We start from the raw sequence: 27,132 nt of genomic DNA, 5'->3' as shown, positions 1-27,132 counted from the left end.
CAAGATTGAACAAAAATAGGTTCCATCCTTCAAATGCCCTTGGCACCAGTAATAACCAAATTCACTTCATCTTCCAGGTCCTTTACTTAACAATGTAATATTCATGACAACAAATGGCGTGATACTTTCATGAACTTTTCAACATCCTGCTTCTGAACACAATGTAATTTTTTCAAGGAAAAACACAGGTTTGCAATCTCACACTTCAACTTTCATCATTGACCTTATCTTGCTTTGAGCCATAACCCAAATTATGATGCTGTCATTTGAAATATCAAGATGAATTTCCTAGATCAGAAGGCGTATCAATATTTATGTATGATTGAAGATCATATTGTGAGTTTCATCACTGAAATTGTAGGTGACGTGGCTCCTTCAATAGCCATCATAATTATCCTTTGATACATTCTTGTGATCTGACTAAGGAGTGGATCACAACTTTGATACAAGGATTTTCAACCAAGCATTTAAGTAGTCATTTCTTCTAGCTGAGGTCTATAAGAATGTTGCCAAAGAAAACCATTGATCCCAAACGAGATTGTAAGAAAATTGATAGAATATATCTTACATCCAAGCATCAAACTTCCGACTTTGGCAGACTTTTGTTGGTCTCTTTATAGGGTTGTATTTCCAGACCTCATACTCATCTTAGAACAACTCATCACTATAATGTGCTTTCCATGGAATCTGTAACAACCCCTAATTTTATTTTATTTTTTTGAAATGAATAATACATTCAACACACAACACTTAATTATATATCTTGACACCATGTTGTGATGAGTAATGCATTTAACACACAACACTATCTTAACACCATCTTGATGTGTATATTCTAGCAAATATACATTGACGTTAAATGGGTAAAAAAAAATACATCGCTGGCAAAGATTTTGAGCACACAGAAGCAAATGGTTGATATAACGGGGTAATAATTTTGTGATATATCGGCCTTGAGCTTGTAACAATGAATACTACCTAATTGGCTTACAATCTTCCATTTAAGAGAGAAGGAAATGATTTATTTTTCTGATTTTGCAAATGTGGTCGATTTGATTTCATTACAATAAGTCTGCCATCTAAGTGAGTCAATGCAATCTGAAGAAACAAAACACTAATAATATTCATTTTAGTTTATTATCTTGCAAATCTTGTCAGCTAGTTTTCATCATAATAATTGGATTGACTTCCTCACATTCAATGGTTACTTGATCTAAAGATCTGATCTCAATTGACATGAAGATCCTATTGTATTATATTCTAGATATACATAATGAGTCCCTTTTAAAAAAAATTACCAACACAGAAAACATTTTGTGAGCACATTGATAGAAAAATCCTTTATTATATCAGAGGTCTTATGGCTATATTTACCTCACAGTAAATTATCTAGTACATGCACCAAATATGGTTGTTTGACTAGCAGTATCCATGCTAGATTTAGTCTATTCATACCAGCTACGCAACCACTGATAAGGTGTGTTAAATTATGAAACAATTAGGGACAAGTGCAGAAAAAATAGTAGGTTTGTGATCTTTGTGCATGAGATAGTGAGGTCAATCGTAAGCCACATTATTGTTTCATTAGGCTTGAATTAAGGACTCAAATGCCTTTTACCAATAATGCTGGATATAACACACTGATGTTAAGTGGCATACTGGTGCTTAGCCTTATTTCAATACCTCTAAGAGTACCACTATCCATGTAGCCTGTACTTGCAATTCATGGGGTAACCAATGATGCCTAGTGAGAATCACCAGTAGCATCACATGAATTAGCTTCCGATGAGTCTAATAATAGACTATGACGTTGTTGATTGCATATTGTAATGCTACCTTATGCTTCTATGGTAAAACAGGGCAGTGAACCAATGACCTCACATGTACCATCCACGCTGAAAGCAATCAATTTATTTACTGTGATGATATGTCATGCAAGGGTATTGTATTATTGGATGATAGGTCCCATTTTAGACAGTAGGTTGCATACTAAGGTTGCCTACAAAGGTTTTGTCATGTCAGTACTTATCCATACAATGGGGTGGCATACAACCAAACTGTTGAGAAGATTACCAGATATTGTTTAATATGGAAGAGTGTTAAGCAACTCACAACAGGAGAGTAAATCCCTTGTTATGACTCCCGGGGATTACAAAATGATGCACAGACTAGCCACTAAAATGCTTGATAGTTAAACCAATGTAGGAAACAGGGCACGTAGCTAATATTATATGTCTAGGCACTATACAGACCTTGAGACTCTCGTACCTCGAGCTAATATCCAGGGAAACTATGTGTTGTCATTCTTGAATCCACTCCTTTAACCATGCCTAAGCATGTAATCCTGAAGTTTTGTAAGCAAGTCAAGACCTCAAGTTACTCAACAATGTGTGATCTGGGAAGGGAAATGGGACCAAACTCACAACTCTCCTCCCATCCGCTGACAACTACCCATCTAATGTTTCCAGCTCAACTTCCAAGATAAATTTATCTCCTTAAATTTGGTCCTTTCGAGGGTAGAGAAAAAAACTAGGGCTTGGAACAAAATTTTAGGGAGGAGGCTTTTTGGTGGTTTGAGAGCCTAAACATTAAGAGGTGGGTCTTGGATACATGAACTATCTTGGAAGTTGACCTGGAAACATTTTTTCTGTAGTGTTTCTGATCCTTCGTATCCTCTACTCCACCTTGATTTTGTTGTTGGGATTACACTGAAGGATGGGCCAGAGGATACTGCTCCAGTGTAAATGTAGGATGTTGCCAATTTTACCTCCTCTTCTTTATAGGTGATAGTAGTATTAGATGCCTCCTTCTCAGATATGTTGAAAGCCTGAATATTTGATTTTGCAAGGTTGACCTGAAAGCCATAAGCATATCTGGATTCCCCAAGAAGCAAGAAACATTTGCTTGCATTTTAAGATACTGTGAACAAAATAACATCCACTCTCCAAATGTCATAGTCTTTGAATCACTCGCGTAGCTCCGTCTTCCTTGCAAGGTTGATGAGAAAACTAGAATGGCTGGTCTAGATTTCCCCTTTGCATGCAATACTCGAGTGAAATATTCCCTTGTTAATGAGATCATGCAAACAACTTGTGCTCACAAATTTTTGTTGTTATAATAAACTGCAGATTTTTGTTGCAGAAGTCATGGTGCTTGTGGAGCTCACTCCTTTGAGAAATTCTCTTGTAGGGCTGCCTGGAGTGACAGGTCTTTCTACAGAGCAAAGGAAGAGACTTACCATAGCAGTAGAACTAGTTGCCAATCCTTCTATAATCTTCATGGATGAGCCAACTTCCAGACTAGATGCCCGTGCTGCAGCAATAGTTATGTGTACTGTTCGCAACACAGTCAATACAAGTCGAACAGTTGTTTGTACCATCCACCAACCCAACATTTATATCTTTGAAGCTTTTGATGAGGTCAATTCAAAAACTTTCATGGTCAATCTATGCAATGTGAAACAAACAGTATTTTTTTATGTTTCTTTGCTTGGCTTAACAAAAGGAAAGGGGTGCAAAGGGCTAGAATAAAGCAGGGTTCCACAGAACCAATAATTGCTAAATCTTTAGTTTTATTGGTTTCTTGAACTGCAGCTCTTACTCCTGAAAAGGGGTGGCCAAATCATCTACGCAAGTCCTTTGGGTCGTCATTCTCATAAACTCATTGAGTATTTTGAGGTAAGGGTGATTTTTTTATTGTATTTTATAAGCTATTTAGTAAATGATTGCGCTTACAATTATCAATCCATGGTAGACAATAGTGATCTTGTCTGATTCTGATTTGGTTAGTTAGGTCGTTCCAGAAGTACGCAGATTATAGAAGGATACAATCTAGCGACATGGGCACTAGAAGTGAGTTCAATAGTTGTTGAGGAAAGGCTTGGTGTGGGCTTTTTTGAAATCTACAGAAAATCAACACTTTATGAGTATGTCTAGACTTAATTGTAGGAACTTGTTTGAGAAAGATCTTTTTCATTGCGAATCTCTGATTTTGCTATTTTTTTGTCAGTTGTCACCCTTAAGAATAGACTACAATTTTTTTTAAACCTTTTTTGACTAATGTGTTGTTCTGCTTTCAGATGGAATCAATCTCTTATTAAAGAGATAACCACCCCTGCTCCCGGCTTGCAGGATTTGAATTTTCCAACATAGTATGCACAGTCCTTCAAAGTTCAGTGCTTAGCATGCCTTTGGAAGAAACATTGGTCATATTGGAGGAATCCACACTATAATGTTGTGTGGTTTTTCTTCACTACAGTGGTTTCCCTACTATTTGGAACCATCTTTTGGGACCTTGGAACAAAGAGGTTGGACACTCTCTTGACAGGCATAATAGACTTATTTGCAAAACTGGTCCGGCCTCAATTTGACATTTTGTTTTCTCTATCATTGATTAGTTTATTGTCTATTACATATTTGAGTCAACAGAGTCACTTAGCATATTGAGAAATCAGTTTGACGTATGTCTTCCAAGTGAACTTGTAGTCTTTATTTTTTCCCTTGAAAACTATTTTGTTGTTCTCTGTAAGCAGAGTAAATTGTGTTTCTCTTAACGTCTTTTGCTTCAACTGCTCAATGTTGTCTAAGTATTCTTCAGTGTCCTTTTACAGAGGAAAACAACAAGATCTAATGAATATTATGGGATCGATGTACTGTGTTGTACTTTTTCTGGGTGTTAGCAATTCATCGAGTGTCCAGTCAATTGTCAAGGTTGAAAGAACTATATTTTACAGAGAAAAAGGTATTAGAATGTATTCAACACTTCCTTATGCCCTTGGACAAGTAATCTAAATGTGAACATCTAGTCAATTATAGTTTTGTTATGAAGATCAATTTCATCGAATGACCATCCTTGTTATCTGTACCGGTGGCAATTGAGGTGCCCTATGTTTTGATATAGTCTGTAGTCTATGCCATCTTGGTCTATTCTATGATTTCTTTCGAGTGGACAGCTCCCAAGTTCTTATGGTTCCTCTTCGTTATGTTCTTCACTTTTCTATACTATACATATTATGGAATGATGACAGTAGCCTTGACTCCAAGTTACCATATTGCTACAATCATTTCATCAACTTTTTATTCTGCGTGGAATCTCTTTTTTGGTTTCATTATTCCTCGATCTATAAGGCCATATTTTCAACTCTAGATCCCTTCATCAATTTTTTCTTCCGACAATGATTTGAATTGCAATGTTGACTGTAGTTGGCAATCCCCCTATTGAGTGATCCTAGCAAGGTAAATTCTCTAGTTGAGTTTTGAAAACAGAAAATACCTGTATGGTGGAGATGGTACTACTGGGAAACTCCTGTTTCTTCGACACTCTATGGTCTAATTTCTTCAGAGTTGGGTGATGTAGAAACTAAGATGGAGACATCATATGGGAAAGTGAAGGTGGGCACATTCATAAAATCTTATTTCAGGATGAGACACGACTTTTTAGCACTGGTGATGGTGTGTATCCCCGTTGTCTTTGCTTTGTTCTTTGCTTTGGCCATCAAACACTTCAACTTCCAAAAAATATATACATCCCCTGACATGCTCGTCAGATATATTTTATATTATTTTCCTTGATGGGTCTGCTTAATAATCCTTGGCTGAAGAGTATACAGGAAACCGTTAAGCTTCAGTTGCAGTGAGATGAATGTGTGTCATTGAAAACTTCTATTTTTTATAACTATGTTGTTGTAAATTTAGGTTTTGAATTGTTATTAGGATATTATCTTATAGCCTGATTGTTCCTATATACACAACAACATGCTTCAAAATATGTTTTTTTGTCTGGGTTGAGCCAAATGACTCCACTAATCACTCTGCAATACAACATTGGTTATACACTACTTTCATAAACAACAATGATTATACACTACTGGTTATGAAAGGCGTGCAAATCTATAACCATCCTCATTTTATAGAGATATACTCTATCACCCATTTATATTATAGAATCTTTTAACTAAGAGCATACCAGGAATATTTGAACTGACTTATTCTATCCAAAGTTAGATTTATTAAAATAAAATTCCAATATCTTACATATTAGTTTAATATTTGGTTTAATTTTATGAAGCATTCTGTAAAACCATGAAATTCAAGTCATGTTATGAAGTCTTATGTAAAACCATAAGATTCAAGTCCCCCATATTTAAGGGGAGAGAGAGTGTATTATAAGTCATTATTTACCTATTTCAAATGGATTGAAGTTACTCTAGATTTTGTTCATTGATAAGATTACAATTTGTTAAATATTTCAGCATGATTTTATTGTTCCATTTGAATTACACATATATATAAAGGTTTCAAGCCAAATTCAAGTCTCGGGATAATTTCCAAAACCCTGCCATTTAAGCCAAATAAAATATCTTATGTTGTGTAGTCCTTGAAATTTGTAACTTGACATTTAAGCAAAACAAAAAAAATTGTGTTATATATGTAATTGTTTTAACTGTATATTTAAGAATAGTTTCTCTGAAAACAAAGGTAATATATCATTTACTTTGAAGTGGTTGCCAATAAGAAATACAAGTTTTACGCACTGGACTTCATTTTTTACCTTTTCAAAACAAACCAAGTAACTAAAACTAGTAGAATCTTAATTACCTCCCTTACCTAACATTGTATCCTTTATGAGTCCAAACATAGACTTGATTAAAAGAAGTACCATTATATCTACAATGCATAAGAGCTTCTCACAATGTTTACATTAAAAAAAAAAAAAATCAACTTTAAAAATACAATCAAGGGGTTCCGAGTATATTTTGATAATTGTTCTAATAACATTATGAAAAATCATTATAGCATGATGGTTAGAGTGAAGGCCCACCTTACTCTAATGAAAAATCCAAACACTATAAGGCTAGAAAGGAAGGTGGAGTTGCAAGAAGTGGTAGTCAAGATCAACACATACAAGAAATTTTTGGTGGAATATTATCAAAACTGATATAGGGATATGCAAGAGTGTGTAGTGAGAACCTTGACAAACATGCCCACTGAAGCTTGCAACATTGTTTATAGGAAGAACAAATTATGTTTCTTTTTTCTGAACATGTAAGTTAGTATATTACAATTTAATGAATATGTTTTCCTATTATCATATGTTGTTGTATACTTTATCAAAAATTCGCCAAGACTTCACAATGTTTTATAACATAGTAAAAGAATCACTAAGACTTTACAATTTTTTATTATTCAGTGAAGGATTCGCTAAGATCTTACAAGATTTTATAGTTCGGTGAAATATTCTCCATGATTTTACAAGATAATATAATTTGGTGAGAGATTCGCCAAATTTTTTATATATACATATTATATTATTGATAAAATCGCCTTCCATTTTTCCTATGTATCATGGGGATTCGCCCATTTATTATACATAAATTTAGGGGTGTTGTTAAAATTTTCCCTGGATGAGGGTTTCCTTCATCAAGGGAAAGGTTCTCTCTTTGCCTGTTGGATCACCTATGAGAGATGCATTTTATCATTGGTCGAAGTTCGACAAGAGAAAATCGAATCATAGGGAAAGTTGCAGGTGAGAAAGGAAGAGAGGGCATCATCATATTCAGAGAGTGCAAGGCAGCAAGACGCAGAGCAGGAACAGGGTGACGTAGAAAGAGGCAGCGCAAAGGTAGATGCAGAGAATGCATGGGCAACTTAACGCTCAGCTAGGGAGAGCAGTTTGACACAGGGAGGATCAGAAGGATTCCGGGGAAGAAGAAGTGCTTCACCTGGGGTAGAACTTGGTCAAGAAGTGTCTATAAAATTTATCATTCCTATTTTGCTAGTTGTAATTTGTACATGAGAATTTGTTGAAGAATAATAAAACCCTCATCTGATGCACTTGTTTTCCCACATTAGGTTTTTTTGGAGATGATTGTCCAAAAATAACTCTCATTGTGATTGTATTTGTGCCAGTATTTTTCCTTACATTTACTTTCTGCAATGGTTTAATTGTGAAGGCCACAGTAGAATATATTTTGATATTTTCCGTAAGAAAATTGTGAATGACTTATTTCTGAGATAATAAGTAGAAGAAATAATATTAATCATTGCAGTAGAATTTCTATTTAGAAATTTTAACATGGTATCAGAGCTAAAGGGAAGCAGAGGGAAGAAGCCGGAAGACCCAGCATTGAAAGGATGTGGGAATTCAAAATTCCAGCAAGGGTATTAATTCGAATCTCCCAGGGGGTTGTGCAGTTCAAGCCAAGAAGATGGGATTTCGTGGGAAAACTCTCTCTGAGTGAGTCGACAAAGAGGTAAGTCTTTCCAATCGAAATTTGTCAGTGGTAGAAGGAACAATGTAGCAGAAGATTCATCGAGGAGGGTTGACTCAGGTGGGAAGTAATTTTTCCTGCAGCAGTTGCTAAGATACGTTAGCATCAGAAATTGGCACAACATGGATACTCAAAGTGTCTCAGATTTATCTACCAGATTAGATGAAGAATTCACATGCCTAGCAAATTCAGTGTCAGTAGATGTTTCATACATTAATAGAGAGGCTTCAACTCATATGACTAGAGTATGAGAACATTTCTCGAGTTATCAGGAAGAACAAATGGACTTCCAAATAATTATGGGAAACAGAACGAAATGTACTCCATTAGGGAGAGGCACCATAACATTTCAGACAGAAGCAGGGACCAGCATCCAAGCCACCAATGTTTTGTATGTGCTAAGATTAGGAATGAACTTGATTTCAGTGTCCCAGTTACAGGACAATGGATATGATGTATACTTCATGGGAAACAAAGTATATGTTAAGCATCCAAGCTGGAAGAAGAAAAGGAAAATTGGGATTCAAAGCAACATGTTGTATAGGTTGCAGCTTGAATCACCAATGGCACTGATAGGCAGCAACTATAATTGTGAGAAGGAGAAAAATGACTTACGACACAGGTGAATGGGGTACTAGTCCTTAGTAGTGAACATGATGACTTATGCAGAGGATGTGCGCTAGGGAAGTACGCTAAAGTAACTTTTTCCAAGAGTAACAATAGAGCATAATGTGTATTAGGATTAATACACTCAGATATTTGTGGTCCCATGTCAACAAGAGCTCTTAGTGGTGGCGAATATTTCGTCACATTTATTGATGATCACTCCAAAAAAACATGGATCTATTTCTTAAAGACCAAGGATGAGGTCTGTTATCACCCTAAAATTTTTGTTTCTAAGCTTTGGAAAGTTTGCCTTGTTTCTAGTCATAGTCTTATAGGTTTTGAGTCATCTCATCTCAACAAGTGTCATTCTCTTTTCCAAAACGTTTCATAGCCTCATTCCATGTCCTAAAAGCCTCACCATGTGTTTTGACATCAGTTTGATTCCAAAGGATTCATGTTAGTCTTGGTCTAGTCTTTCCATGGTTGTTTTCGTGTCTAAGATCTATAAAAGAGTCTTGTTGGTATGGTCAAATAGGGTCAACACTCCGTTCTTGCCCATCACTGGTCCCACATCACCTAAAATTCCATGTGTCAAACTTGTGTCAAGGTTTTCATAGTGAAAAACTCACTCTAGGTGTTTTCGTAGCGCAGACAGTGTAAAAAACCAGTTTTGCGCTACGAAATCACTGAACTAGGAGTTTTCGTAGCGCGCTACGAAACCCCTGAAGCAACCTGTTTCAGCAGAAAAACTATTTTTACTAGTTAAATTCCAGAAGGTTTCCTGAGCAGCTGAGAACTCAATTTTGAAAATTGATTGAGGCTTTTCTTCATAACATGCTGAACTACAAAAACCTCTTTCATTTTCTTCAAATTAATTCTGAGGTGGGAGGAATTTATGGTTAAGCGTGCGCTACGAAACTGCTGAAAGTCAAGCTTGGTCTTTTGGTTTTAGCAGTCTTTTTCAAGATCAGTTTCTGGTCACATGAAAAGGTATTTTGGAATTATGAAGGAGGTTTCTCCTCATCAACTCTCCAGATAAAATAACCTATCTCACTTTCTTCATAAGTGTTTTCAGTTGGGAGATAATAAGCTTTCTTTGAAACCAAAAATTCAGAGAACGGATTTTTCTTGTTTGACATGTGTTGTTCAAGGATAGATTCGGGACAACTGGAGAAGTATTTTAAAAAACCAAGAGAGGTTTTTGTTTTAGACATCATGGAATACAAAAACCTCATTCAGTTTCGAAAAATGTGTCATGGATGAGGAGATAAAGGCTCTCTCCCACGTGCCATTTTCAAGGATCCTAAACCTAAAAACAGGGAAACATGTTCCCTAATTTCAAGGGTTTGTCTTCAGCAGTCAGATGACCACGTGGGAGGCTTCATCAAATTAGACTTCTTGAGGTTGCAAGTTGTCAAATAATGCTTTAAATGCTTATATAAGGTTGTTGTAATCATGATAAGGAGTTACACTCCTAGTTGTATTAGGTCACTAGCACTCCTAGTTAACAGCTAGTTCTAATTAATGGTTTGTTTTATGGTTAGAATAGGTGTCACTAATGGAAAATTCGAATTCTCTTGATGAGGGATGATGGAATCCTAATTGTAAATGCTTTATATAGAGCAAGAGGTCGAATTAGCAAAGATTTGAAGACTTTGTGGCCTAGCTGCTGCTTTATGTTATGAACTATAATCAGTAATGCAGAGAGGTTTTTCTGAACAGATCTGAGTTCTCATGGGGTTAATGTTGTCTTGATTTATATGTTACTTTGAATCATTTGCAGTAGATCTCATTGCTATTACTTAGAATTCACAACTATGTGCTCTGACTTCTTTTAGAAATGAGATGATTGTGTCTTTTTGCAGTTTGTGAGTAAACAATCTTTGAACTACTAGCAGCAAGTTTCATTACCATTACTCAGATTTCATAACCCTATTCTCTGACTTCCTTTAGTAATGGAATTGTTGTGTTTGTGTAGTAGATCTCATTGCTATCACTCAGAATTCACAACCATGTGCTCTGACTTCCTTTAGAAATGAGATGACTGTATCTTCTACATTTTGTTAGTAAACTATCTTTGAACTACTAGCAGTAAGTTTCGTTACTATTACTCAGAATTCAGAACCCTATGCTCTGACTTCCTTTAGTAATGGAATTATTGTGATGACCTATTTCCTTGAGTGAATCATCTTTGTTTGAAAACCCCATTTGCCTCAACTTTCATGTCAAGAAACCTTGCCACTGAATTTATTGACTTGTTGACTCCATAGCCCAATGGTAGCAAGCCTTCATCTTTTCAACCTACAAACACACAAAACCAAGATAGAGTTAGCCATCTATATTATCATCAATCAATATCATTAATCCTTTGAGAGAGCCCTCTCAGGCTGAGGAGGCTAAGCCTTAGCTAAAAGATTGGTTTGAAATAGTTACACCGAGATAGTCTGATCAGCAGCCTATCAGGGTCCTATTTTGGTGATAACAAGGTCTTTGATCATTTTCGAGAGTTTAAATCTCTTGTTGAAAATATGATAGGGAAAAAGATAAAGGTATTGCGTTCAGATAATGGTGGAGAATATACAGACAAAGACTTCACAGATTTTTGTGCAAAGGAGGGCATCAAAAGAGAGTGGACAGCTCCATATAATCCTGAGCAGAATGGAGTCACAGAAAAGAAAAACAGAACTATTGTTGGGGCAACCAAAGTTATGTTGTATGATCAGGATCTAACTAGGTATCTATGGGCTGAAGCTTGCAACATAGCAATATATATCTAGAATATAACTCCTCATAGAGCATTGGGGAAGAAAATGCCTGAAGTAGTTTTCACAAGGAAGAAGTCAGAAGACAGTCATCTCAGGATATTCGGAAGCATGGCTTATTGTCACATTCCAGACGAGAAGCGCAGTAAACTAGATAAAACTGCAGAAAAGGGGTATCTCATAGGATGAAGCGAGACCTCAAAGGCATACAAAATCTAGATTCCTAACAGCAGGAACATTGTAGTAAGACGGGATGAAAAGTTCATGGAGGACAGAGCTTTCAGGAAATCTCATGAGATGCCTGCAGAAGATTAGTCAGGAGATGTTCCATTAGTCCAAGAGCATCAGGGGCAGAAAGGAGGACAGGCAGGAGAATATACACCTAGATCGAGTACAATGACCAGTACCAGTATCTCCTCAAAAGGAGGAAATGCAGATGGTTCTCAATAGACAGAACGATAAGATCCGGAGGAGGAGTTGGTTGAGACTCCCACCACCAATGGTAGAACCAAAAGGGAAGTACAACAGACACTGAGGGACGCAGAGGAGTTTGTTGGATCTCCTAGAGCCAAGAAGAGGAAACGTAGACAACCAAATACATACCATGCATTGGTAGCTTAGGTTGAAGAACCCTTTAGCTTTCAGGAAGCTGTTTAACACCAAGTATGGGTGGATGCCATGGTGGAAGAATACAACTCCATCATGACAAATGATGTCTGGGAAGTAGTACCTAGACCAGAAGAGGGATCAATTGTAGGATCACAATGGATCTATAAGATCAAGTATGTTGCAGACGGTAGTATAGATAATTACAAGGTAAGGTTCGTGGCAAAGGGGTATGCGCAGAAAGAAGGAATAGGCTATGAAGAGACCTTCACCCCATGTTGACGGTGCTAGACCCGCCAACATGTCAGGGGATCTCCCCAGTAAGAAATCCCAACTAGACCTCAGACCGTTTGGAGTAGGGGTCCCAGTAGTGGGTAGTACGGTATCGCCTTGACTGCGATTACGCGCAGAGGTAAGTAAAATATCCTTGTTGATAGCAAGAGTGTGACCTTGTAGCAAGTCAAGGAAGGTGCATGAAAGGCTCTAACACACGGAAGGGGGGGTGAGTGCACCCCTTAGAAACTTGTGATAGCACGCAGCTTGAAAGGGCACACACGAGCAGAAAGACATCACGAGATGGAAAGCAAGATAGCTGACGATCCAAAGTGATGGGTTATATCAGCAACACACTTTGATAAGATTCATACAAACACATACAGAATAGTCCATACATACATGCGTAAATAACAGCAACATACATCATTAAGTAACCAGGATAGCCAAACTACAATAACAACATATGCATGAAACATGTTGGCTTTATTATATTAAAAGAGTGAAATATCCAATGATTCACACAACTAAGACTTCCACTAGCCCCGATAGTGAAACATTACAGTCACTGTTGCCTGCTCCTCCAAAGAGATGTAATAGCTCTGCATTGTGGAGAAGCCAAGGCTAGTTACAATACACTCTAAGCTTTCTCTAAGTTACACCTACAGAAAGCTTGGCTCCCAAAAGCCTGTACAATGAGTTATGAGGTTCTATAAATAGAAAAGGGTGGGGTGACCCTTCACATTCCCCTTTGTGACTCTTCACCTACCCTCATGACTCTTCAACTACTACATGACTGTTACATTCTACTATCGACACTTGGTCTTTCACTTTTACAACAGGCTTACATTAACATCTGCACATGTACCCATGTGAGACAAAATAGGCTTCAGTAATCCATGCAAGACATCACTAAGACTTGGAAAGTTGTGGGAAGACTAACTCTTCAACATCCTTGCGATGATCGATGGTGGGAAACTGATGCCAAGCTTGGTAGTCTGCTATGGTGTTCGCGTACTCTGTGGTGACATCTGAAAGCGAACTCTTGCCTCTGTTGCATCCAAGTACACTGATTTGGCACCTCCATCCAACTCATCAGATAACATGCGCATCATATTCTTGAGTACAATCGGACCAAAAACATACTTATGCATGGTGTCTGCGGTTATCTACAAGTCTGCATTGGTGGCTACGCACATCAACTGATCAAAGTACATGTCCAGCTCCAGTCATACTTGGTTATTTGACTTCACCTCGATGAGTGTGCTAATGAATGGGATCGCATGCGTGCGCACAATGACATCCATGCTCCTGAACACCCGTGCATGTGAAGCCTGCAAACTGGTGATGAACTGCGAGAGTTCCTCATAGTTCTAGGTATGACTCTAGATGTGTTCCTTCAACTCTACCGCTTTTGGTTTCATCATCTTTGGCAAGTGCAATGGGGCTCCCTTGTACCTCATTGTCCATATTTGCATGTGATCGACAACAATGTGTAGATCTGACAAGATGTCTGCTCTCCTAGAACAGCGCTACTGCCAACCATTGACAGAGATAACTAACTTACGCATGGTGATGAATATGCAGTACAGCTTCCACATGACTGTCTCGAGAGACGATACTTCATCTAGTATTGCTCTCCTCAACTTTGCTCTAGCGGATGTTGTAACCTATTGTCCTACCTGCTTGGCCGCTTGTAGCTCCTTGGCCATGCGCTCGTTCTTAGCTATCAAGAATCTAACACTCGAGCTGGTGGCTTCGACATATGATTTGGTAGCATCGGTCAATGCAGTTGGATGTCTGTGCACATTAGACACGATTACTCGCTCTTCAAATTGCGCAGGAGACACATGGACATCCGGGGTAGGCACTCTACGCGACTACACAACTCTATGTTGTGACTCATCGAAAGATATGTTGTGCATCTCCACCTCCGGATTGTCTTCAAGGATTTTAGTGTCTCCTTGGTCACTTGGGACTTGCTCTTCTTCCGGATCTGGTGAAGCCAGTGGAGTGACCTCTTAGTTCTAAGGCATGAGGTCAATATCCTGATCTGACTCTGGCTTAACCATATCTGTGTCCATCTATTCTAGCAACTGTTCAAGCTCTTAAGCAAAGTCCTGCTCCTTTGACTACTCACCCTCTCTACTATGTACCAGCTGCTCGGATGAATCAATTACCTGTATGGGTGCAGTTTCATCAACATGTGCATATTGTGCCTCCTGCCATTCATGTCCCTGTTGCACTTCCTTCTCTCTTCTGCACAGCTCATGTTCTTCCTTGAGTTGTTCTTTCAACTCCTACAACTATTTTTATGCTTCCTCCAGCTTTTGTTTCTCTCTTTGTCTTTGCATGATCCTTCTGTTGTGTTGTTGCCTCTTAGCCTCAATCTCCAAAGCTGCTCTCAACACAAGTGGATATGATTTGAACTTGCAACTTTGCTCTACCTCTGTGCTGTTATCAACCTTCCTCTTGCCTTTGTCACGCGCAGGTCTACTACCCTCTGTTGTTGCTGATGATGTTGTTGCCTTTTGCTTTGCTAACCACTCTACAGCTATGATGACTGGTTCATTGAGCCTTGAGAAGTGATAGCAGTATCTCCATGGGTCTTCCTCAAGCCAATGACACGCCTCGTGGATCCAAGGATGTTGCACTCTCCCACAGTGGTCCTCACTAAGCAATGCCAGTAATACGGATTGAAACTTCTGGTGCCGAAGGTGGATCTCTTGAATTCCTCCCTCTTGGCCTCAGCATGCTCGAGATTCTAAATCTCATACAACCCAATCTGCAAAGGAAGAGCAATCCAAGGTTCCTTCTTCTTCCTATGCAGTGTAGCGGACAACCCTGTCGAGATGTGATATGACACTTCTTGCATGATGACCTTATCCATGGAAAACTTTGGTAAAACACGCAAAGCCTTCTCTACGATGTACATCCAGATGAAGGTGCCGAGGGGTGAGGCATACCAATCTACTATGCCGATCAATTCCTCCATTGCTGCCTACGACATTCAAGGCGGATCTTGCTCAAAGATCATCCTGTATACCAGGGTGACAAAGTGGTCTGATAATGTATGATAACTCCACGAAATTTGCATTCGGAAAACAACCTGCAATAAGTGTGCACAGAGGTTTCTGAAGGTTTCCATGCCCAACCCAAGCCTAGGAACTACTGACGAGCACACACTGCATCAAGTATGTAAGCGAACATGTATAGCTTCGCTTGCTAACCCTTGGGCAGATGTCGGGCTTCTATTACCTATTCCTTCAACCTAAGAGCCAACATGTTGGACCAGTTGCAAGGTCTTCCTTCGCTCGCCAGTTGATCCAACACAATCACCCATCTTTGCGGGAAGGCTTTTGCGCTCTCTTGGCTGTATAAGCGGCATGCAAATATGACCAAGAGCTGATATGTCTTTCGTAGTATCATCGTCTTGTAAACCTAGCTGGGTGTTGTCCCAAACTTGGATGTCTCTTTCACCCAGCTCTTCAAGATGTCCCTTGATTTCTCACTGTTGTTGAGTCTGGTGAAGGGTGTATCCATCCTGATCACTGGCTGCGAAAAGTGATACATCTCCTGAAATTTTGTCGCCCTGAAGGTAGCAAGCTTTCTTCCACTGATACTTCTCAACACCACTGTCTCTGGATCAGTATGTGAGACAATCCAGTGGATCATGTCCGCACATGGAAACACGAGATACCTGCATGCAATCTGGTACAAGCCAGACTTATGAATGTTGACATAGACCCTATGGTCTTCTAGGTTCTCCTCAAATTTGCCTGAAAGGGTGTTATTGATGTCCTGCCATCTCATCTTGATCTCCTTGTCTATGAATAACTTAGTGTCTTCATAGATAGGCAAGCTCATAGACACTTGCTCAACTGCATCTCCAGTTGCAGTTTCAACGGTGTCCTTTAACCCTGCTCTCTTGGAGGCCATTGCACCTAACTACTAAGAGACGGACAACACCTACGATACCTGGAGATAGAGAAACAGTCATGGCAAGCAATCCATTAATTGAAAACCAAAAGAAACTTGAGGACTGACATGAAACACACCTGGGTGACTGACTAGAAAGATTGTGCAATTTTCACCGGGAGGTTGGGAGACTGACTGTCAAAACTATGCAAAGCACAGTCCGTACTGTCAGCGGACTGACTAACTATTGAAACTGCGCAATGCACAGTCCATCTTGGCTTACTAAGCACTGAAACTGCGCAATGCGCAGTTTCAGTCAGCAATGATCACAACCCAAAAAATGCAATTACGCAATTCCAGGGGCCAGCAGAGCAATGCCTCTTAGAATTGCGCAGAGAAATCCTGGAGGCCAATGTTGGGCTAGTGTTGGCTTAAGGGGGCCTGACCCAGGTTCAACGTTAATTAGCCAAACAAATCCCTACACTACTAGCCCTTTCGGCATCAGTCTACGGAGCGCGGACTGAAGTCTCACCTGAAGCAATATGGGGGGATGCTGGAACCAAGTTTCCACACCCTGAGATGGTCATGATGTCATTTAATTCCCTCTATCCCTACCTTCGCGTAGGTTTCTTCGCTCTAGGGCTTGCAAGACAAACCATGCATTCCATTCTTCAATACCTCCACAAAAGGATACGATCGTCCTTCGCGCAGCCCGAGCCTGCTACTCAGGTACTTTTGTGTTGTTATGGCAGCGTGCCATACAAATTCCCCAATTAATCTAAGTGCCTTGCTTATCTTATCAAACAATTATAGTTATCCCCATGTAAACAGATATTTGTATATGCATTCAGTTATTCAATGTAATTGCATTCATTCGCGCACCATATAAGCATAATAAAGAAAATTCATACATAACATATCAAGATGCATCAACAGAACAAAGACACAGAAATTGCAGAATATCTCTCTTTATTAATATCTTCCAAGTGGTTACAAACTTTGTCCGCCCTGCACACACAGCTGTAGGGGTCCACACACTTAGCTGTGGACTTCTACCCTAGGCCTTTGTGCACTCAGCTACAAAGCCTTTACCTACACTACAACCCAAGACTTAGACTTCTTGCTCTAAAGCTATGACTCTCTTACATCATCCATCATTGTCTGTCTCCTTTTAAACTACTTAGAGCTTAGCTCTTTTTATACAATCCCATGGTCCGCGAACCATGGGTAGATCTCTTACAGCCGACTTTACTTTACAAAAATAAGGGCGGACTTCCCTTTATGACACATAACACCTTCGCGCTCCGCGACGACAAAATGAGGAGTCTTTACAATAATATTACAAAAATTGACTTAAACATGGGTTTTTAGCCCCAAAACTGCCCTTGGGGGATCCCGCTCCCAACAGGTCCCCAACACAAACATCGTGACTCGCCCTCGAGTCACTCGGTAGGCGTGGAGATCTTTGCGCGAAGCTCGTCCAGCTCGACCCTGATGATCGCAACTTCGGTTATGCACTGAGTTGTTGCCTGCTTCGCATCTTCGACTATTTTCTCGGTTACTGCCCTTGCGTTGTCAGCCTAAAGCTATTGTTGTGTCGCTTGCAGAGTCGCAAGCTTGCCTTCAATGTTTCCTGTGACTGCATAAGCTTCCTCCAGCCAGGGTTTTAGTCGTGCCTTCAGCACTGCTTCCTTGTGCAGCGCTGCGTCCACCTATTCCTTCAGCTGCTTGGCTTCCTGCAGCTTGGCTAACCTCTGTGTCAGCGCGACGGTTCGCACTGTGCCCTTAACTTCATCATAGCATTGTTGGAGTTCGTGCACTTTTGTCTCTAGCCTCTAGATGTTTGGGTCCTCCTGCAAGCCGGTCAGGACCTCAAACGATTGTTTGAACAACTGTGTGCAGTCTGCTACTGCACTCTCCACTGTTGCAAATGCTTCTTTGATAGCAGCCACCCGCTTTTCCTTTACCGCTGGCGATGTTAACGACTGAGCCCTCAACTAGAGCTCTGTAATATCCAAGTTCAGCTCCACTGAACGCATGCCATCTCTGTCCGAGTGTCACACACCCCTATGGAAAATTTATGGATGCAAACCTCAATTGGCTCCTCCTTTGGAATGGTTGATTCTGGGACCATTCTGCAGGCCTCCTCCACGGCCTGTATGATCTTCTTGCTCTGGATAGTCGCCTCGGCCTCGACGGTGATGGAAACATTCCTCTGTAAGGCCATCTGCTCATTGTTTATTTTCTGTTCACTGATCACCTGGAGGGCACGGTTGTAGTGCCCACTCTAATTTCCTGGCCCTAATATGCCATTACCTTGGATACTTTATTCTTTGAGGACCTCAGGTTGAGGAATCCGGACACATAACTCTATTATTAGTGATTGTGATGTTTATGTATGTTCCCCATTGACATTATGTTGATGATAGTATTAATGGTTAGGTATGTTCTAACATTAATGGTTATGCACGTTCTCTATTGATATTATGATGATTGTGGCATAAATGGTTATGTTTGTTCTCTATTGAATTTATGATGATGATAGCACTAAAGGATATGTATGCTCTGTATTGATATCATGATGATGATAGCTTTGATGGACAGGTATGTTGTCTATTGATGTTACGATGTTGATAGCTTTGATGGATATGTAAGTTTCCATTGATGTTATGATGATGATAGCCATGATGGATGTGTCCCCTATGTTACCTACTTGCATTAGTTCTGGTTCACAATGAACAATGATGCGAATGACTTGGTGATGTTAATGATGCTATTATGACAATGACTAACACTGAGGAACCTTGTTACTAATGATTATGGAGTATGGCAGGAAACCATCAGAGGCATTCACATATGACGAGTTGATGACACTTGGTTTGATGAAAATTTATATTATTTTATCTTTGAAATTCTAAGTCGATTTTGAAACCTGCCATATATGTTTAACTATATTCTAATGATATGTTAATGGTTGCAGGCACATATTAGTTGCTTGACCGAATGACTCACATATGGGTGATGGGGTTGTACAAGTGGATGGAACTACATGGGAGGGGTGGGACAGTGTCCCTGATCTCACCCACTAGCACTCCCACCGTGACTTGGGCTGGAAAGGTTGAAACACCTTCGCCTTGAAGATCACGATGCCATGAGGGCAGTTCCCAAAGTTGGGTCGCTCATGAGGATTTTACCGGGGGGCACGCATCAAGGCGGATTCCTTGATCCCCGACACCATTAGTCTCACTATAGCAGGCAACATAAGAGATGATAGTGGTCTATGACGTTGCACCTATATTTTCCCCTCGTAGTCACTGAATGCTTGAAGGGCAAGTGGTGTGGCACCCTTGGAACTTCAAGGGAATTTCTTGAAGGGCATGACCAACTTGGCACCCTTGGCATCACAAATAAACTATTAGGTGTGGCACCCTTGGAACTTCAAGGGAAGTTCTTGAAGGGCACAACCAAACTTGGCACCCTTGGAATCATTAAAAATAAATTAAATAATAGATATAATCAAGGAATGAAAGCTAGATAAATTCACATCAAGGGTAAATGATGTTAGAAACTGAGGTAATTAAATCAAAAATAAAACTTGGGTTAAGAGGATCATAGGAAGAAATAAAATAGATTACCTTAAAAACTCTACCCTTCCCATGTTAGAAAATACTAGGAAGATTATGTGGTTTAATTAGGTAAAAAGGGGAAAGAGGGACATAATTGTAAGGATAAAGATTAATCCTAAACTAATTAAACCTACTTAAGAAAAGAGGAAGGTGAATTAAAATAAGAATAATAAATTAAATTTAGAGAAATGTAAAGAACCTCCATGTGGCAACAAACAACATAAGAATATTCATCTAATAGATAACCTGAGTTAAATTAGGGAGTAGATAGGGGATCAAATCTTGACTTAGTAATTGACTTTAAGTAATGAACACAAATTAAGGAATAAAAAGGGGGGATAAAGAGACAACTAGGAGAAGAAATAGGAATCTTGTTGAGGTGAGGAAAATATTAGTTTTAAATAAAAATTTAAGTAAAAAAATTTGGGAGACCCTTGATGAGAGAGTGGCACATGGGTGGGTGAATAATCAAGCTATTGAATTATAAAAAAATAATTAATTATGCATGACATGACAAGTGTCACCTATGAGGACTCCTATAAAAGAAGGGGTAAGCCATGGGAGAAGGGATTTTTTGGGAGAACCCTATTGTTGGATGGATGAGATGATGTCAGAGCAGTGATTACGAAGCTATAGTGAGTTTGGTGAGGTAGAGGATTTTAGAGAGGGGACTTTTGAGCCAAGGTGTGCTCTCCTCTACCAGCTAGTGCTTTCCTCCATTGTACAACCCCATTGCAGCTCGGGGGTCTGAGGGGAAGAAGAGTACCCAAGGAGTAGGCTGGGAGGTTAACCGGTGGGTCTTCGCATTCAGATCAAGTACGTCATCATTCACTCGCGAAGGTGACCAACAACAAGGGAATACCAGTAACAATAGAGCAAGCAGAGTCTCGCCTTCTGGTGAATGGTACACATGTATTTCATTACCATTTGATCTTAGTTAAAAGTATGTAAATGTTATGATATGTACCCTGAATTGAGTGTCAGGAATGTGTTAGACAGTGCTGAATAAATTTGAAATTTCAATGGGTTTCTCTTATGGTTGTATTTGCTGTGATTTATTAAAATATATATATATATAGATATATATTTAGTACGGAAGTGGACCTTACACTTGGTATCAGAGCTAGGTTGAACCTTTGAGACCTATGAGCCATGCATGGATAACTAGCTGTTAAATATCTATTATACTCTACCGTGAAATTTTGTATAGTGACCTTTCAAGGCTCTCCTCTAATAAGTTGCAAATTATTTTTGGTGAAAAGATTGAATCAATTATAGTCTTTCATCATTCATCACCCTACGCTGAAATAAACTAGCTAGACAGCCTGCTCGCACAAATGTTTTATAAAGTTTAGTGAATATTCCCTTAAATCGGAACCTCATTTATCTACCTTTGATTTACATGTAGTACTAAGAACCGAGAAGAAATCAAAAGATTATAAATGTTCTGTTATGGTAATTCGATTTCACTCTACGGAAATATCATCAACTGCTCTTCATCTCTTGATCATGGTCCGTCCGGTTTTTAGAGGCAATACAAAACTAAACTATTTTGCTCCGATAGCAAAACATGTATGCAGATCTTACTTTTTCTAAGAAAACTGCCTTCAAACAGATTTTCACCGAGGCCCAATGTTGTGGAGCTACTAAAGATACAAAATTATTATCTTACATGAAGTTACAGTATACTCTGCGACGTTGTTGGCCATCAGAAATAGATATAGACACGATTAAATTACCGAAATAGATATAGACACTGGGCATTATAGGAGCGCAACAGCGAAGACATGGGCAACTACAAGTGATGACGCTGTGCTGTGAAAGATGACCGTTGTGTTACTGCTCTTTATGAATGCCAGAAAGCAATGGGAACGGGCTACCTTTCAGCCTTTCCCTCTGACTTCTTTGATCGTTTTGAAGCCATCCAATTCGTTTGGGCACCATATTATACTATTCACAAGATCATGGCAAGATTGCTAGATCAAGTTGAGTTCGTTGGAAATGCTCAAGCGTTTATTATGACAGAGCTCCTAGAGTGCTCAGGTCGCTGCTTCAAAGCTTAAAAGTATAATAAAGTTTTGGAAAGCTCGCAGATTGTGCCGCATTTTAGGTGAAATTAAACATAAAAAGAAAATTAAATGCGTCTTTAAAGAAGAAACAGATCTCAGCTTCAAATTTTCCTGGTAGTCACCTCCAATATAGCGCCTCGCACAATCTAAGCATTTTTCTGGATCATTAACTGAACAAAACTATAAATGCGTCCATATTGTGCCGCAATTTAGGGAAAACAAGCCATAAAAATAAAATATAATGTGCCGCAATTTAGGGAAAACAAGCCATAAAAATAAAATATAATGTGCCTTCAAAAAGGAAACGCAAGATCCACAAAATAATATTTTTCATTTTGTGCAGCCGTCACACTATTCTGGAGAATGCTGCAGGCATTTTTGCTTGGTCGCTATGGTTGTGAAAGGACAGCAAATGGGGCACTACAATAATGCTTTCTATACCAGAGTGGGCGACATTAGCAATTCTGAGTTAAACTGGCTCGAAATCGACTTTTTCTTTCATCTCGCTTTCAGATTGAATGTCATGGCTAAAGTATTTGAAGGCTATTGTTTGCACTTGGAGAAGGAAATGCTCGTAGGTGTCGTGGAACAGAGGATAGAGAGGACTCTACTCGGATTTCTTAGGGTTTCATCGGACTCCGATAGTGCCAAGCGCGAAGAGCCCAAGGTTACCCGTTGTGCTTCTGCGACAGCCATGGTGGTTGGACATCACCCCGATCCTCCTAGCCAGTGAATGTGAAGGCCGCTTATGGTGCGATCATTTCTAAGCTTAAGAAAATGAATCCTTCTGCAGACATGCAATTATTTACCGTTTCTGGACTGCAAAAATAACATTTAAATAGATGGAAGAAATTTACCCTTTCTGGGCTGAGCCACTAGACAGAAGAACAACAATATACAGTTCCTGAGGAATGACAAATCAAAAGTTACAGAGACGGACCAAATTATAACTCTCTGGTTGGAAACCAAATATATCACAAGAATGTTTGTTTCCCCATACATGAGCTTTTCCCGAGAAATTTATGTGGCAGTTGCCTTATTTGGAGGATGATATTTAGTTGAGTTTGAAATAGTTATTTTAAAATGCATTTCTAGAGGTATAAACAGATTCAAACATTCAAATGTACAGATTTAAAGATTCAAAGTCTTTGGCATTCGATCTCTACAGATTTCACAATTTAAATATATCAATAATTTTAAACCAAATTACAAATATATATATATATATATATTAAATTCTTACTTACTAATAATAAATCATCTAAATATTTGCAGCTATATGCCTGGAGATCAATATAATCCTAAATTTCTTCTGAAAGCCAAAATTATTCATAGAAAACAGTAATATTAAAACGCAAACTTGAAGAAATTAACCATAACCGATTTCAAAGAATTTGTTTTCTGTTATGAAAAAAAAGAAGGGTAAAACAACGTGCCTGAAAGTCAATATTAAATTTCTTCAGGACTACATTGATGAAAAATAACCTATATATCGTCAAGTCAAAAGAGTTGTTAGATATCATTGAAATCTATACAGAAGCTCTCAAAGTCCGAAATTTCCTTAAACAGTTACTCTTTAGATAAAACTTCAAAAAAAAAAATGCTAATATTTCAATGGAATATTCAATTAACAAAGGAAAAAGATTTCAAATTTGGCACAAGATCATAAAGTTCGTTCAAGTGCTTGAATTTAGCTTGCCAAATCCTCACAGGATCTTGGCAAATACATCAAATTTGCAATGGCAGAAAACTTCTTTTACCTTTGAATGGCAGAGTGAGGATTTTGAAAAAAAAAAACTATCCTATAAATGTTGTGTCAATTAAATGGAATTCTCAGTTTTGATTTTTGGTTTTCGTCCATAACAAGAATCGTATTTGGATTTTAGAATTTTGATCATTTACCATTAATTAATGGCGGCTTTGTAGTATATATATATTTTTAGTGAAATTGGTTCTAAAACATTTTGGGATGAGTGGGATGAAAATCATTGTTTTGTAATTGGTATATTTTTATGGAAATTGGTTCCGATTTTTCTTTTAAGTTTTTGTGATAAGGAGGTTGAGGATGAATAAAAAAAAAATTAATGTCTCTCTTAATAAGATAAGACGTAATTTTACTTAGTTTTGGAACTAAATTACTACTTTGCAAGGCATTGCTAATATTCCATCCTATTCAAGTATTCGTTTTCTTCAAGAAAATTTGGTGAAGAACACTTGAGCACTCCCCTGCATTCTGCAGATGATACCTAGTGTATATATGTTAGTGCGAATTATGATACCTATTAGGGATACTGGGTGAGACAAGTAACAGACTTGGAAAAATTATCCCAAGATTTTTATATGAAACTCAAAACACTCAACCATTCAAGCTAGCTCACTAAACTAACAATAAAATTAATAAAATGTATTTATTTTATTAATCCCTTCATCCCGTGATTCTTTTCCTTGGAATTACTTCCCTATAGTCTTGCTTTTCCCCAAGATGATTTCTAAGCTTCATTTTGAAGCTCATCAACCTGGAGGACAGAATCTTTGAAATCAAATACATCTCTGCCCGAGACTCCACAAGTTTGTTTACCCTTCAACATGTTGCTACAGATAGCAGGGTCTATATGTGGGACTACTTTGTCATTTTTTTGGACGTGTCTCAGCCTTGGTAACTAGTTGATCTTTAGCATCGAAAATCTTTCCTATTTTCACAGTAAATTCCCCTTGACCAGAAAAAATTTATTTAAATTATTGTCACAAGAGTTAATTACGCCAATGTCTCTACTTGGAAAAAATATAACTTCTTTGATTGTTTGTATGACTAACATCCAAATCATTGAACCTATCAACATTCTGAAGCATTTTACCTTCCTTTTCTGCGAGCTCCTTACAGTAGTTGGATCTCCTAAATTTATCAACTGTTTCTTAGGAAAATTACTAAAGTTGCACTCCCTCAGTATTTCCCCTGCCAGCTGCTAAATGCACTTGTTCCTTGTGTGTACCTCTACCATACCTCGTTGATATAAAAGTTTGTTTATACTAAATTTTCTTGTCTTGCTCTGGCTTTGCCTCCAGCTTGAAAGAACTCTTGGAACTCCTAGAAGAACAATTTCACATTGCCATGCATTTTCACCCCAAAGGATCTCTGGCCTTGTAAAAGCAGCCAAACAACCATCAATGGACATTGGAAGAATATCTTCAAGCTCAACCTTCTTTGTTTCATTGTCTTCTTGAATGGCAATGACCAAACCTGTTGCCAATATACCATCTCCACCATTTTTTTCATTTAACTGAAAACCCTCAGATTCACCAGCTTCTGTTCCTGTGTTCCGAACAAGGGAAGTTTTTTTTTTCTTCATCAAACTCTCCATTAATAACCTTGGGATCTATTTCAGATTCAGTTGTAGAGAGTTTTCCTGAAGTCTCAACAATGCTTCCTACACATAACTTTTGAAAACGTTCTGTTGTTTGAATACATTCCTCTGCCACGTTGAGATCCTCGTCAGGATGTGGCAGAACATCTGAGTCCCCAATCATTGGAAGAGGCTCATTCTGTGTTCAAAGTTCATTACGAGCTTTCAAGTTAGGCATGGGCAGCATACCCTGGCTATTGGAAGCACCCAAATCCTTTTCAGCAGATGGCACATGTTTCTTCAGAATCCCTGGCATTTCTAGTCGAGAAAATGCAGTGCCCTGATTTAGAAGACCTTTATTCTGGAAAGCAGATTTAAAATCAGAGACTCTCATGGTTGGTTCGGAAGAAAAACCACGTATTGCCAGATCCAGGACTCTGGTGGTGTCATGTCTCAGATCTAGGCTCTCGCCGTGTCACATGTTTCCAGATTACACGCATTTGATTTCGTTTTTTTTTTGTAAGGCCAATATTTATTGAAATATGTCAAATCTTGCAAGTTATTGAAATTTTATTCTATTTAATGGCTTAGAACTGTGCCAGATTCGATTTTCCTGGAACAACTTCGAATTCAAATTCTTCGAGGACTCTGCACAGTTCAAACTTTGCTGCCTTCTCAATCACAACTGAACAGAAGTTAGGGAGACAAATCTTCATTTGGTCTTCTGTTGGAATTCTGACCTAAATACTTTAGTGTCAGATATCAATTTGATTGTATAGGAATTGTATTCAGATAAACAGCGTGGTAACATTGTAAGGTTACCCACAAACAATTGATATGGAGTTTCAACATAGGAGTCATCGGCTTCCTTTTTCTTGGATATTACTCTTGCTGGAGAGTTGACAATCATATCCCGTCCATCCAAGTCATAGCCTTGCAATTTTTCAATGGCTGACTTAGCTTCTGTAACCCTGCTCTTTGTGACAAAATCAAATCCTCTACTTATCCCACTTTCCTCGTTACAAACAATCTCCACAGACTCCACGGTTCCGAATTCTTGAAACAGCTGAGTAAGCTGTGCATGGTCACAGCTCCGAGGGAGATTGCCCCCATAGAGTTTAGTTCTTCTACATGGTAACTCTTCTTCATTTTCTGGCTGTTGCTCCTTATTTGTTTCTTCTTCCTCTGGTACTGATTGCTTCGTAATTTGTGTTTCTTCTTGAGCTATTGCTGTGATTCTGAATACCTTTCTTCGCACGACAACATGGGAGCATTGGAGAGAGCAATGGGTTCACGCTGATAGTTCCATAGAGGAGAATCTCAGAGGAAGAATAGTGCTTTGGTGATTAAGATTGAGAAGATTGAGATGGGTGTTTTTGTTTAGCATACAATAATATGAAGAAGCTACCATTTCCTCAGCAGTAGTGTAACTATGAAGACAGTTCTCATCATTTTTAACTTCTCATGTAACGTGTATTATTCGGCAAACAATTTTGTACAGTTCCTAATCTGTTTCCATGAACAATTTATGTCTCCCCAATTCTGAATAATTCTTCTGCATCTTTCTGCTAAAAATATGTTCATCACTTAAATTATTCTGTAGATTTTTAATGCAAATTCCTTCTCTCTTTTTTTCATATCCAGACTTCTTTTCTATATGAT

The 27,132-nt window shown here is 38.6% G+C and overlaps 1 protein-coding gene and 2 pseudogenes across 1 annotated transcript; 2 read left to right on the top strand and 1 right to left on the bottom strand.

Moving 5' to 3' along the window:
* The first annotated feature begins 1,607 nt into the window (after positions 1–1,607).
* Positions 1,608–22,123, top strand: LOC149183323 (ABC transporter G family member 35-like; annotated as a pseudogene).
* A 397-nt stretch (positions 22,124–22,520) lies between these two features.
* On the top strand, positions 22,521–22,862 carry LOC149183322 (cyclin-P3-1-like). The gene has a single exon (XM_089414911.1). The coding sequence runs from the start codon at positions 22,521–22,523 to the stop codon at positions 22,860–22,862; it is 342 nt and encodes a 113-aa protein (XP_089271037.1).
* A 2,813-nt stretch (positions 22,863–25,675) lies between these two features.
* LOC149183321 (uncharacterized) lies at positions 25,676–26,881 on the bottom strand (annotated as a pseudogene).
* Positions 26,882–27,132: the final 251 nt, after the last annotated feature.

Source organism: Pinus tabuliformis, chromosome 3_2 (assembly GCF_031772625.1).
Source record: "Pinus tabuliformis cultivar Carrire ecotype Pingquan chromosome 3_2, CPIR1, whole genome shotgun sequence".
NCBI lineage: Eukaryota > Viridiplantae > Streptophyta > Pinopsida > Pinales > Pinaceae > Pinus > Pinus tabuliformis.
This window is presented reverse-complemented; position numbering and strand designations above follow the sequence as displayed.

Coding starts and splice junctions, on each gene's coding strand:
- LOC149183322 (XM_089414911.1), top strand. CDS start 22,521: ATGGTTGTGAAAGGACAGCAAATGGGGCACTACAATAATGCTTTCTAT.